Consider the following 17482-nt stretch of genomic DNA (forward strand, 5'->3'; position numbering starts at 1 on the left):
GTGGACAGGCGTGAGGAGGAGCAGGAGGCACCTGGTGCAGACTGGCTGTGAGAGAGTGGGGATGTAAGGTGTCGAGGAGTCTCCTAGTTTTGCGGCTGAGCGACTGGATGGATGGTGGTGCTGATTGATGAGGTTGAAAGACCAGAGACACACGCATTTCTCAAAAACTTTCAGATAGTTCCTAAGGAGCTTGGAGAAAGTTTGGAAGAATAACTCAAAAGAGTATATTTCACTCCAGAAGAAATGTTTTCAAGCATTTAATTAGATTAATTTTAGGATTTAGTTTTTAAAATTGAGGCAAAATTCATATAACATACAATCAGCAGTCCTAAAGTATACAATTCAGTGGCATTTAGTGCATTCACAGTGTGGTACAGCCACCACTCCTCTGCAAGTTCAAAACTTGTTCATCACCCCAGAATAACCCCCATATCCGTTACAGTAAGTCACTCCCCATTCCTTCCTCTCCACATTACCTGGCAGCCAGTAATCCGCTCCCTGTCTCTGTGGGTTTGCCTTTTCTGGAAAGTCCGTATGAAAGGAATCATACAATATGTGACTTCTTGTGACTGCCTTCTTTTACTAAGCATAAAATTTTCAGTCACCCAAGTTGTAGCACATTTCAGTGCGCCACTCCTTTTTATGACTGAGTTAAACCTTTTTGTAATAACTGAACAGCCTATTTATCCATTCTTCCATTGATGGGCCCCCCATTCTTCCACTTTTTACTCTTCCAAATGACGCTGTTACTAACATAAGCATTTGTGAACAGATGTCTGTATCTGTTGGAGTACCTGTTTTTAATTCTTTTTAGTATATACTTAGGAGTGAAATTGCTGAGTCATAGGGTAATTCTATGTTTAACTCCGTGAAGAACCAGCAGATTTTCCCACAGCAGCTGCACCATTTTACATCCTATCAGCAATGCATGAGGGTTCCAGTTTCTTCAGATCCTCAACAATACTTGTTTTCTGTTTTTTCTTATTATAGCCATTTTGGTTGGAAGTGGTATCTCATTATGGTGGGGTTTTTTTTAATGATAGTTCTCAAATGTGATGTTTTTGTTGTGGTAAAAAATGTATGAAGTGAAAGTGTTAGTTGCTCAGTTGTGTCCAACTCTTTGTGACCTCATGGATTGTAGCCCACTAGGCTCCTCTGTCCGTGGCATTTTCCAGGTAAGAATCCTGGAGTGGGTGGCCATTCCCTTCTCCAGGGGATCTTCCTGAGCTAGGGATTGAACCCAGGTCTCTTGCATTGCAGGCAGATACTTTACCGTCTGAGCCACCAGGGAAACCCTCGAAAATGTTTACCTAACATAAATTTTACAATTTAACTATTTTTAAGTGTACCAGTTTAGTGACATTGAGTACATTCACATTGTCGGGCAACGACCATCCACCTCCAGAACATTTTCACCTTCCCAGACTGAAACTCTATACCCATCAAACAATAACTCCATAGTCTCCCCTTCTCCTCAGTCCTTGGCAACTACCTTTCTATTTTCTGTCAGCTATCACACAATAGCACATCGCACAATAGTTGTCCTTTTATGTCTGGCTTTTTTCACTTAGCGTAATGGCAGAAAGTGAAGAGGAACTAAAGAGCCTCTTGATAAAAGTGAAAGAGGAGAGTGGAAAAGTTGGCTTAAAGCTCAACATTCAGAAAACTAAGATCATGGCATCCAGTCCCATCACTTCATGGGAAATAGATGGGGAAACAGTGGAAACAGTGTCAGACTTTATTTTTTTGGGCTCCAAAATCACTGCAGATGGTCACTGCAGCCGTGAAATTAAAAGATGCTTACTCCTTGGAAGGAAAGTTATGACCAACCTAGATAGCATATTCAAAGCAGAGACATTACTTTGCCAACAAAGGTTCGTCTAGTCAAGGCTATGGTTTTTCCTGTGGTCATGTATGGATGTGAGAGTTGGACTGTGAAGAAAGCTGAGCACCGAAGAATTGATGCTTTTGAACTGTGGTGTTGGAGAAGACTCTTGAGAGTCCCTTGGACTGCAAGGAGGTCCAACCAGTCCATTCTGAAGGAGATCAGCCCTGGGATTTCTTTGGAAGGAATGATGCTAAAGCTGAAACTCCAGTACTTTGGCCAACTCATGCGAAGCGTTGACTCATTGGAAAAGACCCTGATGCTGGGATGGATTGGGGGCAGGAGGAGAAGGGGACGACAGGATGAGATGGGTGGATGGCATCACTGACTCGATGGACATGAGTTTGAGTGAACTCTGGGAGTTGGTGATGGACAGGGAGGCCTGTCCATGGACAGGCGTGCTGCGATTCATAGGGTCACAAAGAGTAGGACACGACTGAGCGACTGAACTAAATGTCTTCAAGGTTCATCCATGTTGTAACACGTGTCAGAATTTCATTCCTTTCTAAAGCTGAACAATATTCCATTGTGTGTGTGTATCACATTGTGTTTCTCCATTCATCTGTCAACAGACATTTAGGTGGTTTCTGCCTTCTCAGGCTATCATGAATAATGCTGCTGCGAACATGGGGGTACACATTTCTTTTCAAGACCCTGCTTTCAGGGACTTCCCTGGTGGTCCAGTGGATAAGACATTGAGCTCCCAATGCAGGGAACCTGGGTTCAGTCCCTTTTCAGGGGACTAGATCCCACATGCCACAGAGAAAACCCATTGCAACTAAATAACTAAAAATAAATAAAAATTAAAAAAATAAATAAATAAAAAAGACCCTGCTTTCAGTTCTTTAGGGTATACACCCAGAGGTGGAATTGCTGGGTCATGTGATAATTCTGTGCTTTTGAGGAACTATCGTACTGTTTTCTATAGCTAGTATACCTGTTTACATTTTACATTAGATAATAGCCATCTTAAAGGTTGTAAAGTGGTTTCTCGTTGTGGTTTGATTTGCATTTCTTTTCTTTATTAACCAGTGATGCTGATCATTGTTTCACATGCTTATTGGTGTGTTTGTGCATTCTCTTTGGAGAATGTCTGTTGAAGTCAGATTATCCTATTTTATTTGGGTTGTTTTTCTTTCTGTTGATGAGTTGTAAGAGTTCTTTATGTATTCTGGATACTAAACCCTTATCAGATGTATGATTTGCAAATATTTTCTCCCATTTGATAGCTTGTCTTCTCACTTTCTTGGTAATAGCCTCTGATGTGTACCTTTTAATTTTCTAATGAAATCCAATTTACCCATTCTTTCTTTTGTAGCTCACATTTTGAGTGTCAGATCTAAGAATCCTTTGCCAAATCTGAGTTCATGATAGTTTTTTTTAATAGTTTTATGGTTTTATCCCTTACCTTTAGGTCACTGATCCCTTTGAGCTGGAAGTATGAAGTAAAATTAGATTTGCTTATGAAAATGTGTTTCACCTGTAGCATTATTGAAAGGCAAGGATTTTACGTACTTTTGGAGCCCCACACAAGGCTGGTATAACTAGAAGTGTGATTTAAGGGTATTGATTAAAGGGACGTGAACTTTTAAAAATATAATTTATTTGGCTAATAGTTGCATGATCACAAACAGGAATTATAGGTACTTTATTATTTCAAAATGTGATAGAGTTGAATTTCCACATTTATTATTTTGGAACATTACTGTCATACACTCTTCTGGCAGAGAGAGAGTAAGCTGGGGAATAAGAGCTTTGAAGTCACAAATTTAATGAGAAGGCCAAGGTTATGACCAGATCAGATCAGATCAGTTACTCAGTCGTGTCCGACTCTTTGCGACCCCATGAATCTCAGCATGCCAGGCCTCCCTGTCCATCACCAACTCCTGGAGTTCACTCAGACTCACGTCCATCGAGTCAGTGATGCCATCCAGCCATCTCATCCTCTGTCGTCCCCTTCTCCTCCTGCCCCCAATCCCTCCCAGCATCAGGGTCTTTTCCAGTGAGTCAACTCTTCGCATGAGGTGGCCAAAGTACTGGAGTTTCAGCTTTAGCATCATTCCTTCCAAAGAAATCCCAGGGCTGATCTCCTTCAGAATGGACTGGTTGGACCTCCTTGCAGTCCAAGGGACTCTCAAGAGTCTTCTCCAACACCACAGTTCAAAAGCATCAATTCTTCGGCGCTCAGCCTTCTTCACAGTCCAACTCTCACATCCATACATGACCACAGGAAAAACCATAGCCTTGACTAGACGAACCTTTGTTGGCAAAGTAATGTCTCTGCTTTTGAATATGCTATCTAGGTTGGTCATAAGTTTCCTTCCAAGGAGTAAGCGTCTTTTAATTTCATGGCTGCAGTCACCATCTGTAGTGATTTTGGAGCCCAGAAAAATAAAGTCTGGGTTAATGCGTAGCTAAAGTAGAGTAAGAGAACAGATCATTGGAATAGAGGATTCAAAGACGTGAGAGGCAAGGGTGTTGGATTGGAAGTTAGTCAGATTGAGCTGGAGAGGAAAATGGTGAGCTGTATGAGGAAGTCTTACTGAAAAGGGGTCATGCCTGGGAACTTGTAGATGACCATGTACGTTAACAAATTGATGTTCAGAGCAGGATACACCAGAAGTACATTAGGGTGAAGCAGGGCCAGAAGTAATGTCAGCAAGTGTTTCTCAACGTTTAAATCTTGCTAATGGTGAATAGAAAGTAAAATTACAACTCACTGATATATTCAGAATACTTCTGGTGAATTCTTGCAAAATATGCTAAGAATATCTTATTTTGGACTTTTTGGTAGCTCCTGTCTTCGTTCCTGGCTAGAACAAGACACCTCTTGCCCCACATGCAGGATGTCTCTTAACATTGCTGACAATAATCGTGTCCGGGAAGACCATCCAGGAGAGAACCTGGATGAGAATTTGGTTCCTGTGGCGGCAGCCGAAGGCAGACCTCGCTTAAACCAACACAATCACTTCTTCCACTTCGACGGTTAGTTGGTTTCAACCTCTAAAACCCCCCACAGGGTGTTCTCCTCTTAGGGGACACTGTTTTCATTATAACTTGTCCTGTACGGGCTAGTTTAATAACACGTTTCAGTTTGAATTGACAGTGTTCAGTGAGTATGGGTAACACTGAGGGTAGTCTATACCAGGCACTTCGCTAGATTCTGTGCGAATTGCGGGGAAGGGGGTCCAGGGAGGTGAAAGCAGTTACAGTTGAATCAGCCGTGCCTGCAGGAGTGAGCTTAATCACTTTAATAGTTAACCGTTGCTAATAATTTATTACACTGGTATAATACTTAAGCCTATAATGAAGGGTCACTGAACAGTCATTCCAGTGAGTACTAGGAGGAGAATCAGAGCTGGAAGCCTCTTGCTTTGTCCATGAGATATGAATGTTCAGTCTTCCAGAATGTTGGAAAGAGTTGTATTCATGATAAAACGACACTTAAAATTCTAAGATCATGGGCACCATATCAGGAACTGGTTTATCATTCCTTAATTCACATTACATTGGCCCATTGCTGCTTTTCATCAGTTTCAATACCACTAAATGCTGAGTTCATATTTCCTACTCTAAAGTAGGTATCCCTAGACTATTTGTTTAGGAAGATTGCTCTTCCCATCTCTGATTTGAGTTTCCAAGGGTGGGGCACAGCAGGAGTGGCAACACGTTGAAATCCCTGATAGGAAGGACCAGAGGAGCGGAGTCCATCTCTGAGAAGAGGGGATGGTGACCGCCGGCTGGCTGAGCAGGTGTAGAGGGGCTGCTTTGTGGCTGCTAATCAAGGCCTCTTCCTTGTCAGACTTCTGAAATAGACAAGCGGATCTTGGACGTGGGTTCTGGCTATGTAAGCTATTTTTTGTGAATTATTACTGAAAACCTAGTCTAAATTGATAAAGGCAACTTTATTTCTCCTTAGTAAGTACATGAAATAGGTATCCAGCTTTTTCTTGGGCACAAACTGTCCAGGCAAGACTTTTGAGTGGCCCTTGAGCTTGTTCTACACTGCTGGCCTCAGTGCTCCTTTCTGAAGGAGAGGGGAATCCTACTTAAATGTGTGGCTTGATATGGGACTGTTTTCGTGCCGACACCCATGATCTTATAGCTTAGGTTCCCCTTCCTTAGGGCCATGGCAGCAGCAGCAGACTTCTTAGTCCAACAGCCTGTGTTGTAGTGCTGTTGGAGAAGCATTTTGAATGAGAAAAATAAAGTCTTTAAACCAGATTATTAAGTAGAAACTACTTCATGAAAATGATGTCCCCTGATGAGTAGTGTTTATGAGTAGTGTGAAGAGAAGAGTGAAAGGTCGGCTCCTGTAGCAACTTTGCAGCCCTGAGCACCTTCCTGACGGTGCGGGCTGTGGGAGGGATGGCGTGTTGTGTGGGTCCAGGGCCACTGGGGCGTGGGCAAGCCCGGCAGTGAAGTGTCCTGGAACCTGACTGTGTGGCTTCAGGTCCTGGCCACCATAACTAGATGCTGGATCTTGGACAAGTTACCTAACTTCTGAGTGCCTTGGGGACCAACAGGAGCACTGGAGTCAAATCCCTGAGAAGAGTAAAATAGGAATAATAATAATAAACCCAGGTGGGGTTTTAGTGAGAATTGACACTTGGTCAGAGGCCTGGTGTGAAGGAAGCCCGGCTAGTAGTGACACTCACGTGGTAGCTAACGTGAGGAGGGAGGCCTCTAAAACCTGCCCTGGATTCTCGTTTGTTTCAGGGTCCCGGATCGCGAGTTGGCTGCCGAGTTTCTCAGTCGAAGTGATGCACACCACCAACATTCTAGGCATTACACAGGCAAGCAACTCTCAGCTCAATGCAATGGTAAGGAGCGCTCGCTGCTTTTAGATGGAGCTTATTAATCAGGAGGGAAGGAGATGCTGGAGAGCGTGTGCCATGTGCGTGACCTGGCTGGTCTCACTCTGCTCTGGCAAAATGACAGGGTTTTCAGGGGCATCGTATTCATCGGGACCACTTCAATGCCTGTGTTCTAAAATTGAAACTGACTGACTTGCAGGGAAGGAATGGAGACACAGATGTAGAGGGAGAGGGTGGGACGAGTGGGGAAAGCAGCATCAGCACATGTTCGCTCAGAGGTGTAAGGTGGAGAGCTGCTGAGAGGTTACTGTGCAGCCCGGGGAGCCCAGTGTGGCGCTCTGTGACCACCCGGAGGGATGGGACGGGAGGAGCGGAAGGAGGCTAGGAGAGGAGGGCGTATGTATAATTATGGCTGATTTGCGTGGCTGTATGGCAGAAATTGATATAACGTTGTAAAAACTTTAAAACAAAATTTAAATAATTACCAAGAAAAAAAATTGAAACTGGTTTGGAAGCGAGCCTTCGTTTTACTGATGTGGCAGATAATGTGCCCTTTTCTGAGCACTGCTAGGGGCACTCTTGTGATCTTCGCTAGTCTTGGGACGCCTCTTAATTTTCACCACCAGTATTTGGGGAGTTACTGACTTGAGTGAATGATATGATTTTTGTTAAAAATTGTAGTAGGCCTACCATATGTGTTATTTTGACTCCATCTCCTCCCTTCCCCAAATAAATAACTGAGTATACATTAACACACACCGTTATACATGCATATATGGCTGTGGACGTAAGTGTGTGTGTTTGTACACACAAACACACACACCATGAGATGCTGCGCATGCTCTTGGCTCATTCAAGGATATTGTCCAAATACTTCAAGATTCTGTGTATTTTCTAAAGCTTTGTCATCTGATCTTCACTGATTCACTAATTCACTAATGAAATTTAGTGTTCATTATGATGATAAATGCAAGAGTCTTAAAAATCTAAACTGTGTTATTCCTGCCCGAATAGGGCCTCTGGTTGACATGGGCAGGCCTGGCCAGTACTTTAGAAAGTCATTGGTTCATTTGTTTGTCCATTAACTTATCTTAGTGTATTTATTCAACAAATGTGTAGTGAAAGCCTGTTCCTAAGATGGGCTCTGTGCTGTTTCAACAAATTGCGTAGCACCTGGAGTGTCAACAGGGTGGACAGGAGTCCTACTTTCGAGAAGTGTGACTTCTTCATGTGGGGAGAGAGGGAGACCGACTGTAAACATAGACGAGGTCATTGCCAGTGGGGATGAGGGCTTTGCAGGCTGTAGGGCAGGTCATGTTGAGTGGTGAGCACAGACTGTTCTAGAAGAGACATTCAGAGAAGACTCAAGAGGTGATATTTAAGCTGAGACAGGAACGGTGAAAAGGAGGTAGAGGAAACAGGTGCATGGCCATGAGGTGACAATGTTCTGGAAACTAAGGGAAGTGATTGTGGTTGGAGCGTGTGGATCAAAAGCAAGACTGTGACATAATCGAGGTTGCAGAGCAGGTCATTTGGGGATGTGTAGGCCACAGTGCAGTTTGGATTCTGTAATGAAATGACTGTTAGTGGGCCATTTGGGGCTTTTTTTCCCCTCCCCCAGGTGACTGTGACTGATAGGACCGTTAGCAGAGGATAATTTACTTCTGAGAGAATGACATTTATGGGGTGGAAATGGAACCAGCAAGACCAGTTAGGAGGCTGTTGCAGTAGTTCAGGCAAAAAAGGATGGTGGCTTGGACCAGGGTTTTGGGAATTAAGATGAAAAGAAATGGCAGATTGAAGGCTTTTTGAAAATGAACTGATAGGACTTGACAGTGCTTTTGGTTTGGATGTAGGGTAGTGGGGCGAGGGGAGGGTTGGTTTTCGTTAAGCAACCGAGCAGACAGTTGTACCAGGTATTGAGATGGGCAGGACTGAGGGAGGAGCAGGTGAAGGACCTCAGCCTTCTGTTTGGCTGGGGATGTTGGGGTGTCCGTGAGTCAGCCAAGTAGAGATGTCAGGTAGACAGTTGTGGACCTCAAGAAAGAGATCCAGCTGGAGAGAAACATTTGGGAGCTTTACGTCGTAGGGGACTGGATCTCTTCAGGGGAAAGAAGGTGGCTCACAAAGAGAAGAGGGCTCAGGGCTGAGGTCTGGCAGAGAGAGAGGAGCTGTGGCGGCGATTGGGAAGGAAGGAAACCGCAGGAGAAGAGGCAGGTCAGGTGTGTGGTAGTTCTTAGCAGATGAAGTCAGAGATGCATCTTGAGTGTGGCAGAGTGGAGGTGGTTATCAGCTGGAGAGGAACAAGCAGTTTCCATGGCTTGAGGGGTTGAATTCTAGATTGTTGGATGGGAAAATGAGTGGGAGCTGAAGACACTCAGTAGCTGGCAGTGTGTTACAAGATGGTACAAAGAAGTAAGGTGGTTGCTTAATAGGGGTGTGCCATCAGAGGAGTTTTGGTTGATTTTTTTTTTCTTTAAGATTTTGAGCAGGCCATTCATTGATCCACAAATTTCAGAACCTGTAGGGAATTTCCCTGGTGGTTCAGTGGTTAGGACTCCATGCTTCCACTTCCACTGCAAGGGGCATAGGTTCCGTCCCTGGTCAGTGAAATAAGATCCCACTTGCTTTGAGCCATGACCAAAAACACCCCCAAAATCAAAAAACAAAACCTGTAGAGTATCTGGTGAAGTCACACTCCTGTCCTTGCCGCCATCTGCCCAGACTCCCTCCTCTCAGGGAATAACAATTTTGATTAGTTTTTTCTGTGTTGTGTTCTTTCACAGTGTTTACATACACACAGAAGCAAGCGCGAAGTGTGTATTCTTTTTCTTTTCCCCACGGGCCATCTTTTTTCTTCTACTTTTTGTTGTTTGTTGTTCAGCTGCTCAGTCGTGTCTGATTCTCTGAAACCCCATGAACTGCAGCATACCGGGCTTCCCTGTTCTTCACTGTCTCCTGGAGTTTGCTCAAACTCATATCCATTGAGTCAGTGATGCCATCCAACCATCTCATCCTCTGTTGCCCCCTTCTCCTCATGCCCTGAATCCTTCCTAGCATCAGAGTCTTTTCCAGTGAGTCACATACCATACCCTTAACCACTTTTAAGTGTACAGTTCAATGGTATTAAATATATTCATGTTTTTATGCAACTCTCACCACCATCCATTTCCAGAACTCTTCATCTTACAAAACTGAAGCCCTAACCCAATAAGCAGTAACTCTCCATTCCCTCCTTCCTAGCCCCTGGCAACCACCATTCTCCTTTCTTTATGAATTTGACTTTAAGGACCTCATTTAAACAGAATCATAAATTTTTTGTGTGTGTGACTGGCTTATTTTACTAAGCTTTGTGTCCTCAAGGTTCAGCTGTGATGTAGCATGTGTCAGTTTCCTTCCTTCTTAAGGCTGAATAAATATCCGCTTGTATGGATAGACCACATTTGGCTTGTCCATTCATCTGTCAGTGGACACTTGGGTTGCTTCCATGTGTTAGCTATCGTGAGTAATGGGACTACGAATATGGGTGTACAAATAAATCTCTCTTTGAGACCCTGTTTTTAGTTCTTTTCTGTACCCAAGAGTCTTTTTAAAAAGATTCTAAAGCATGCTTGGTTTGCAAATAGGAATGATCACTAGACGGGGAGAGATTGATGGTACAGAACAAAGTTAACTGAAGGCACAGTTCTTGAGGTGGAGGATGGGGTGGGCGCCAGAGCCAGGAGAGAGGCATTCATTCACCTTGGTTGGGGGACGAATGGACATGGCTGCAGGCATGTCATTTTGAGAAACAGTTTTTTTTTTAAAGGCATGGCTCATAGTAACCATTTAGGTAGAAGCAACCTACGTGTCCATAAGAAATGAATGGATTATGAAAATGGTCTGTTCACACAATGGGAGTATGATTCAGCCAGCCAAAAAACTTTGAGGATATTGTGCTAAGTGAAATCAGCTAATTACCAAAAAAGACAAATACTGCATGATTCCACTCACATGAGGTATCTAAATTACTCAGACTCTTAGAAACAGGAAGTAGAATGGCTGCCTGGGGAAGGGGGAGTGGGGAGTTGCCATTAAGTGGGTGTTAGAGTTGTGGTCTTGCCAAGATGAAGGCATCTGGAGATGTCTTGCACAGCAGTGTGTGTGTAGTTAACACTGCTGTACACTTAAAAATGGTTAAGATGGGTGATTGTATATTATTTTGACCATTACAAAAGACCAGGCTTCCTGCTGGCTTCTGCTGTCTCAGTGAAGCGCTCAGTCAGGTCATCAGCGGAGAGAGAGAGAGTAACGTCGTGAGGGCAGATGGCCTGGGAATGTGGCCGCCCCGATGCTCTGCGTGGGTACTTTAGGCTCAGTCAGCTGTTGAAGCTCTTCAGGCTGATCACCTCACCTGCCCCCTTAAAAAAAGTCAGAATCCATGGGCGCATAAACCTCCCAGGAATGAGAATTACCTTGAAGTTGATGTGTTTAGAATTCTAGACAGACAGGTCTTGGTGTTCTTCCTCCCCATCCACAGTGGATTGGAATAGTCTATTTTTAGCACAACTAATTTACTGGCACAATATATTTTTTATAAAGATCTAATGTATCGTTTGCTGCATTTTCTGGGAGAAATGCTTTGGACTTACTTAATTTGGGAAATGAAGAGGGAGCTGTTTATGAATAGAGAAGAATGTTATTTGATTATCCAGGTTGTTGTGGACTGTTGCCCAGTTAGCTTTGACTTGACCTGGGTTTTGAAAGATTATCAACTCATGTTCATAGAAACAATACAGGGATCCCAGGACAGCAGAGCACCAGGTCCTTCTGTGCTACACACGTGTCTTGCCCTCTCTGCCCCAACAGTGACCCAAGCAAAACTTTAAGCAGGTTTCAGCCTGGTCTTTCCTCTCTCGGTCTGACGTTGAGACACATTCCCCCTCTTTCTACAGTTACGACAACATGGTCCTCTCCCAACAGTAGACTTTCTTGTCTCCCCGAGGCAGTTATATTTTTCCTCCTCATTTTTTCTTTTGATCATTGGGACTTTTTCCACATATAAAACCCTGAATATAAGTGTTTATAAAATAAATATACATGCATGAGAAAAAAATGTGGAGCTGCTCAAATGAAAGTCCAGGTGGTGGCGTGCAAGATCTCCGCCTGCTCCCCTCTGTACGTGTGGCCAACCTAGAGCCCTGATGGCCTCTGTGACATTTCTAGAGTGCAGTTTGAGAACTTTAGCTCTTGAGCAGTATTAGCAATTACATTCTTTAGAATCTTAGCTGCACCTCACCCCCTCCCCACCCCCGCCGCCCCTGCTGGGCAAAGTGTAACTCCCATATGGTAAGTTCAGAGTTTTTAGTAACCATCTCTATGAGTTTCGTCAGACCCATTCAGTGGTGTAACAGCACCATAATCAAAGTGCAGGGCAGCTCCATTCCCCCTCCCCTCAGATTCCATTGTGCCCCTTTGTAATCACTTCTGCTTCTACCCCCAGCCTCTCGGAACCACCTATAAGTTTTCTACCCTTATAATTTTGCTTAGTCTGGAGTGTCATAGAAATGGAATCCTTGGATTGTAAAGAATCTGCCTGCAATGTGGGAGACCCAGGTTCGATCCCTGGGTTGGGAAGATTCCCCTGGAGAAGGGAATGGCAACCCATTCCAGTATTCTTGCCTGGAGAATCCCAGGAAAAGAGGAGCCTGACAGGCTAGAGTCTGTGGGGTCGCAAAGAGTCGGACACGACTGAGCAACTAACACTGTCACTGTTTTACAGCGCATAGCCTTTTGAGTGGAACATCTTTCACATAACACATTTGAATTTCATCTATTGTTCCTTCTAGGAATATATAACTTTAAGGAGAATATGTTTGTATCCTGTTACTGAGCTTTTTTTTTTTTTTGGTGCCAAAACCCAGGATTGAATAAAATGAACACTTTTTAAAGCTAAATATTCTAATTCAGTCTGCCTCAGAGTCGTATTTCTGTGCTTTTTTTATTTGGAGTTGATGCCGTCACCAACTTTTCTGTTTGGCCTTCTGGAGGAGTCCTAAGTGTGAGGGTGATCTGCAGCACGGCAGTGGCCCCCGTCCTTGTGTTTTCACGGCAGGTCACCGGGTTCATTGCCCAGAGCCTGCCTCACCCCGTGACCTCAGGGAGTAACTGTTGGGAGTGACCGCTTCTGTGGCCTCTTTGTTTCCCTCCAGGCTCATCAGATTCAAGAGATGTTTCCCCAGGTGCCATACCACCTGGTACTACAAGACCTCCAGCTGACACGCTCAGTTGAAATAACAACAGACAACATTCTGGAAGGACGGATTCAAGTACCTTTTCCCACACAGGTAAACTGAGGGTTCAGGCATGACAAGTGAATTCTGTCCTTACCAAGGTTTAATCTTCTAAATTAACTTTTTAGTTACTTAACAGCTGAGTATCATTTATGACTTGATGAAGGGTTTCTGTAAATTCCCTAACTTTCCAAATTATGATTGAGAACAGACTCATCCAGAAGGCTTGGCTGAAGACAAGGACACAAACATTTGGCTGATTTTTTATGCAGATGTATACCCCAAACCAGTTTGCCCTCACCAGTCATAGTATCAGTTCACTTTTCGGCAAGGATTGGCAGTCTTTTTCTAGCAGATTGAAGTATTTTAGGCCTTGCAAGCCATGCATTATCTGTTGTAACTTCTTAATTCCATGCTGCAGTGCTGAAGTAGCCGTGGACAATATGGAAATGAATGTATGCGACTGTGTTCCAGTCAAACTTTATTTACAGAAACCATTGGAGTAACTTGTCCTATCGGCTGCGGTTTGCCAGCCCTGGCGTGGGAGACAGCACCCTTTGTCCTCAGCTGGCTTTGCACATCAGTGTAGCTTTCCACTGGTATAGTTCCTCTCTGTGTGAGGCTTGTAGTTTTGACTTTTTAAAAAAAGGTCCTGTCTCCTGGCCCATCATAAAACCTCTTTGATGGGTACAAGAAGTATTGACATTTTAAAGACAAGCTTTCCAGCAGGACCAAGGAATGAATATGTGATTAGAGTATCATAAGAGCTTCCCAAGTGGCTCAGTGGTAAAGAATCCACCTGCCAATGCAGGAGATGTGGGTTGCATCCCTGGGTCAGGAAGATCCCCTGGAGGAGGAAACAGCAACTCACTCCGGTATTCTTGCCTAGAGAATCCCATGGCCAGAGGAGCCTGGCGGGCTACAGTCCATGGGGTCACAAAGAGTCAGACACGACTAAGTGGTTGAGCCACATGCAGGCTATCATATACCAAAAAATTACTCAGTTTTTATATACCAAAACATGGAAATCTGTTAGTAAAAATCTTAAAATGTGAGAATCTTTGAAGAGGGAATAAGCCTGGAATTGGTAGTCGAAGGGGTTGAGGTATTAGAGGTGGCTGTATGTTCCTTACCTGTAGGAACTGGCTGTGGCTCTGGGAGCAGACTCTGAGAAGGATTTGGATGCCAGTAGTTAATTTGAGAAGTGTTCTGGGAACCATGCAGTACTTCCCTGGTGGCTCAGATGGTAAAGAATCTGCCTGCAATGCAGGGGACCTGGGTTCAGTCCCTGGGTTGAGAAGATCCCCTGGGGAAGACAATGGCTACCCACTCCAGTATTCCTGCCTGGAGAATTCCATAGGCATAGGAGCCTGGCGGACTGTAGTCCATGGGATCGTAAAGTTGGACATGACTGAGTGACTAACATTTTCTGGGAACCATGGGAAGGAGTCTAGGAAACACAGGCAGCAGGTGGGACCGTGAGGTGGGTTAAGGATTTGTTGTCCAGCAGGTCAGCATCGAGGGTGTCTAGAGCTCGGGGCCGCTGGAGCCTTCTGGGATCCAGTGCAGAATTCACTATACACCAGTTCCCATCAGTTGTCGGCAGAGTGCTTCCTCTGAGGAGCGCAGAGTTCCCTCACACAGCCAGAGTGAGTCCTTGGGCGATGAAATACAGAAAGCGGCCAGCCAGCACCGAGGGGACAGGCCTGCAGGGGTGAGGGCAGGTCCCGAGGCGTCTGCCGTGTTGGCCGGGGGCTCAGCCTGGCTGAGTGTGAGGACAGCGACACCGGTTGGCAGGACGTCGAGGCGGATGAGATGACCGTGCAGGGCTTTTCCAGTGTCCTGTCTGTCCTGCTGTTGCGTTTGCTGTTGTCATGCAGTTGTTATTACTGAAAGGGAAATTAAACACTGATAACTCTCGGACTTAGGCCTCGGACTCCTTTGTCGGGTCATTAATCCAGCATTCTCATGTCTTGGATGCCGGGGATTAGTTGAACTCAGCCTGCTGGGGCTGTAGCTCCTCCCCGCCACCCCCAGCCCCACCTGTACCTGTTCCTTGAGTTCAGAGCGGCTCTGCATTGTCTGTGCTTCTGTCTCTCTTTCAGCGGTCAGAGAGCATCAGGCCCGCGTTGAACAGCCCTGTGGAAAGGCCAAACGGCGAGCAGGAGGACGGAGAAGCCTCTGTTCAGGTAAGGCCTGTGCCCTAGAGAGCGTGGAGGAGTGGGGTGGGCACCTGGCGGTGGGCTTCGTCCACCTCTGATGTTGGTGTGACAGCGCTCGAGTAGTGAGCAGGCCGTGTGCCAGTCCTATCTCAGCATGTGAGGCTAACAGACCTCACTGTGCCCGGGTGTGGCCGGCAGCCCACTCCCTGGGGACTGTCCTCAGGACCTGGAGGAGAAAGGGGCCATGCTCTCCTGGCCGGGCCTGCCACCATGAACTTGAGTGTAGCTCTAGGAAGGGTGTGGTGGGGCTGGGCCCAGGACTTGGGGTGACCACGCGGGCCCACTCTCCAGAGCCGAGGTCATCAGGTTATTCTCCCCTACACCTCTCTTGTTGAGCTCAGCATTTGCAGGAACTTCCACACATTTCACAAACAGGAGACCCCTGGGATGGGGGGAAGCATGGTTATCTTGGGAACCAACTCTGTCTAGATAACCACTCTGGGTGACCTGGGGTGAGTGCCCCCAACCGAAAACAGCTCCCTTGTCCGGGGTGCAGGGCAGAGGTACCTCCACCCCGAGCTCTTCACCCTACAGCCTGGGGGTGCCAGTTCACATTCGTTTTCTGTAATTCTCATTTGCTTATCAATGACCATACATGCTGGAAACTTTCTTAAGGGACTGAAAATCCCCAAGCAACCTTGTCTTTGCATTTCCTTGTGTGCGTGAGATGTGTGGGACTCCCCACACAGGGAAGAGGTCCGAGGACAGCACCGCCTTCCCTCCAGTGGGAGTCAGGGCTCTGGGAGCAGCCGCTTTCACCTCACGTGTCTTTCCCTACAAACAAGAAACACTAAACACTCCTAAGACTTCTTCAGATCTGTTGCTGAGTTAAAATGTTCATGTCCGAATCTGTAGCTGGGTTGTGCAGTATTTGTAAAATAGTGTCTGGCTTCTGAAGAAGGGGATCATTGCTTTTCCAGGTTTTGTAGCTGGCTTAGCTCTGATTTAGAGGCTGGGCTTACTGGGTGGCCTTGTGGGTGGGTACAGCACATTCAATTTGTCTTGATTTCCCAACTTTCTTTTCAGAGCGAGCCTGAAGGTTTCTGACTTTTTTTTTTTTTTAATGTAGTGAAAGGAAAGTACTTGTTTCACAAAGAAGCTTGCTATATAACACTTTTGGCTGTTCTCAGGAAATAATAAGTTCTTGGAAAACAGACAGTCATTTAATAAACACCTCGATTTAGCCCAGTCAGCCGATCAGCTCTGCCCATTAATTCGAGGCCTTCCCTCTGCCCAAGCTCAGGCCTGCATGGGTCAGGCTTGGAGGCCTGTGGGGGCCTGGGGGTGGGCTTCCATGCCCTTCCTTCCATCTCTGCCTCCACCTCCACTCATTGGCTCTTCTTCCCAACTCCTCTAGGATCAGACTCAGGAGGGGAGAGGGTTAGGATGGGCCATGTGACCCCAGGGTGGGTAGGTGGGTGGGTGTGTTACAGCTGTTACTTTAGAGATCTTTCTGTCCTGTCTAGCACCAGAAACCTTGAGTATTCTTCCTTTGAACTTGGACTGTCTTTCAACAGCCAGCCCTTACTTCATGGGGCCCCCTCACCCCTTCCAGTGGCCCTCTTGGGCAGTCTTTCAGCAGCCTTGGGCTGGATCCTCCCGTAGGACCCATGTCTCCTCCCCAGAGCACACACAGCAGTGCCTTATGGTTGGCGGACCTTAAAGTTGCTCCCATCAAAGCCTTTTTAAAATCTGCTACAAACCAGTTTCTTCCTGTTAGGCTTCTCAGGTGCGTGTTAGTCATCACCGGCCCCCATGTCCCCCAACATCTAGGGCATGTAAGTCAGGCCCCAGGATTCTCTTGAAGTTCCTCCCTTGCTGATCTGAGAAGCTGGAGAAGCGCTCCCACCCGAAACTCTTAAAAATAGGCCTTTCAGCCGCTTGCTCCTCAACTCTGTCTTCACCTTGGGCTGATGCTGGCCAGCCTGGGTCTGGAAGCCCGAGCAACACAGACGGCCCCTAACCGAGCCTGCGGAGGGCCTTGGGCACTGTCCTGACCTTCACAGCTGCAGCTATAATGGAGAGAGCCCCATTATCACATCCTGTGACTCAAGCACAGTATCTCATGTCTGTTTTAAAAAAGATACTAAGAATTTACCCTTCTTATCTGCCTAGCTGTTCTCAGAGTCAAATGAGGGTATAAAATTTGTGTAGTACATGTGGTAACTTGTTGAAATTTTAAAGCTGTAAGTAGTGGTGAACAGAAAATTCCCAGAACAAATTAGTAGTTAACTTGTGTGTCTTCCGAGAGTACAGTTTCAAGGTGCTTCTGTTTTCTATATAGTA

At 45.7% G+C, this 17482-nt stretch overlaps 1 protein-coding gene across 1 annotated transcript in view; it reads left to right on the forward strand.

Moving 5' to 3' along the window:
• Nucleotides 1-17482, forward strand: part of AMFR (autocrine motility factor receptor) — a 45593-nt gene that overhangs the window by 25182 nt on the left and 2929 nt on the right. Inside the window, exons 9-12 of the mRNA XM_086350734.1 lie at nt 4680-4870; nt 6605-6708; nt 12894-13028; nt 15080-15163. Coding sequence (XP_086206860.1) covers nt 4680-4870; nt 6605-6708; nt 12894-13028; nt 15080-15163 — 514 coding nt within the window. The remainder of the gene's footprint in view (nt 1-4679; nt 4871-6604; nt 6709-12893; nt 13029-15079; nt 15164-17482) is intronic.

This window comes from Bos grunniens, chromosome 18, assembly GCF_055505025.1.
Source record: "Bos grunniens cultivar Pamir isolate PY7600 chromosome 18, Bosgru_T2T1.0, whole genome shotgun sequence".
Classification (NCBI taxonomy): domain Eukaryota; kingdom Metazoa; phylum Chordata; class Mammalia; order Artiodactyla; family Bovidae; genus Bos; species Bos grunniens.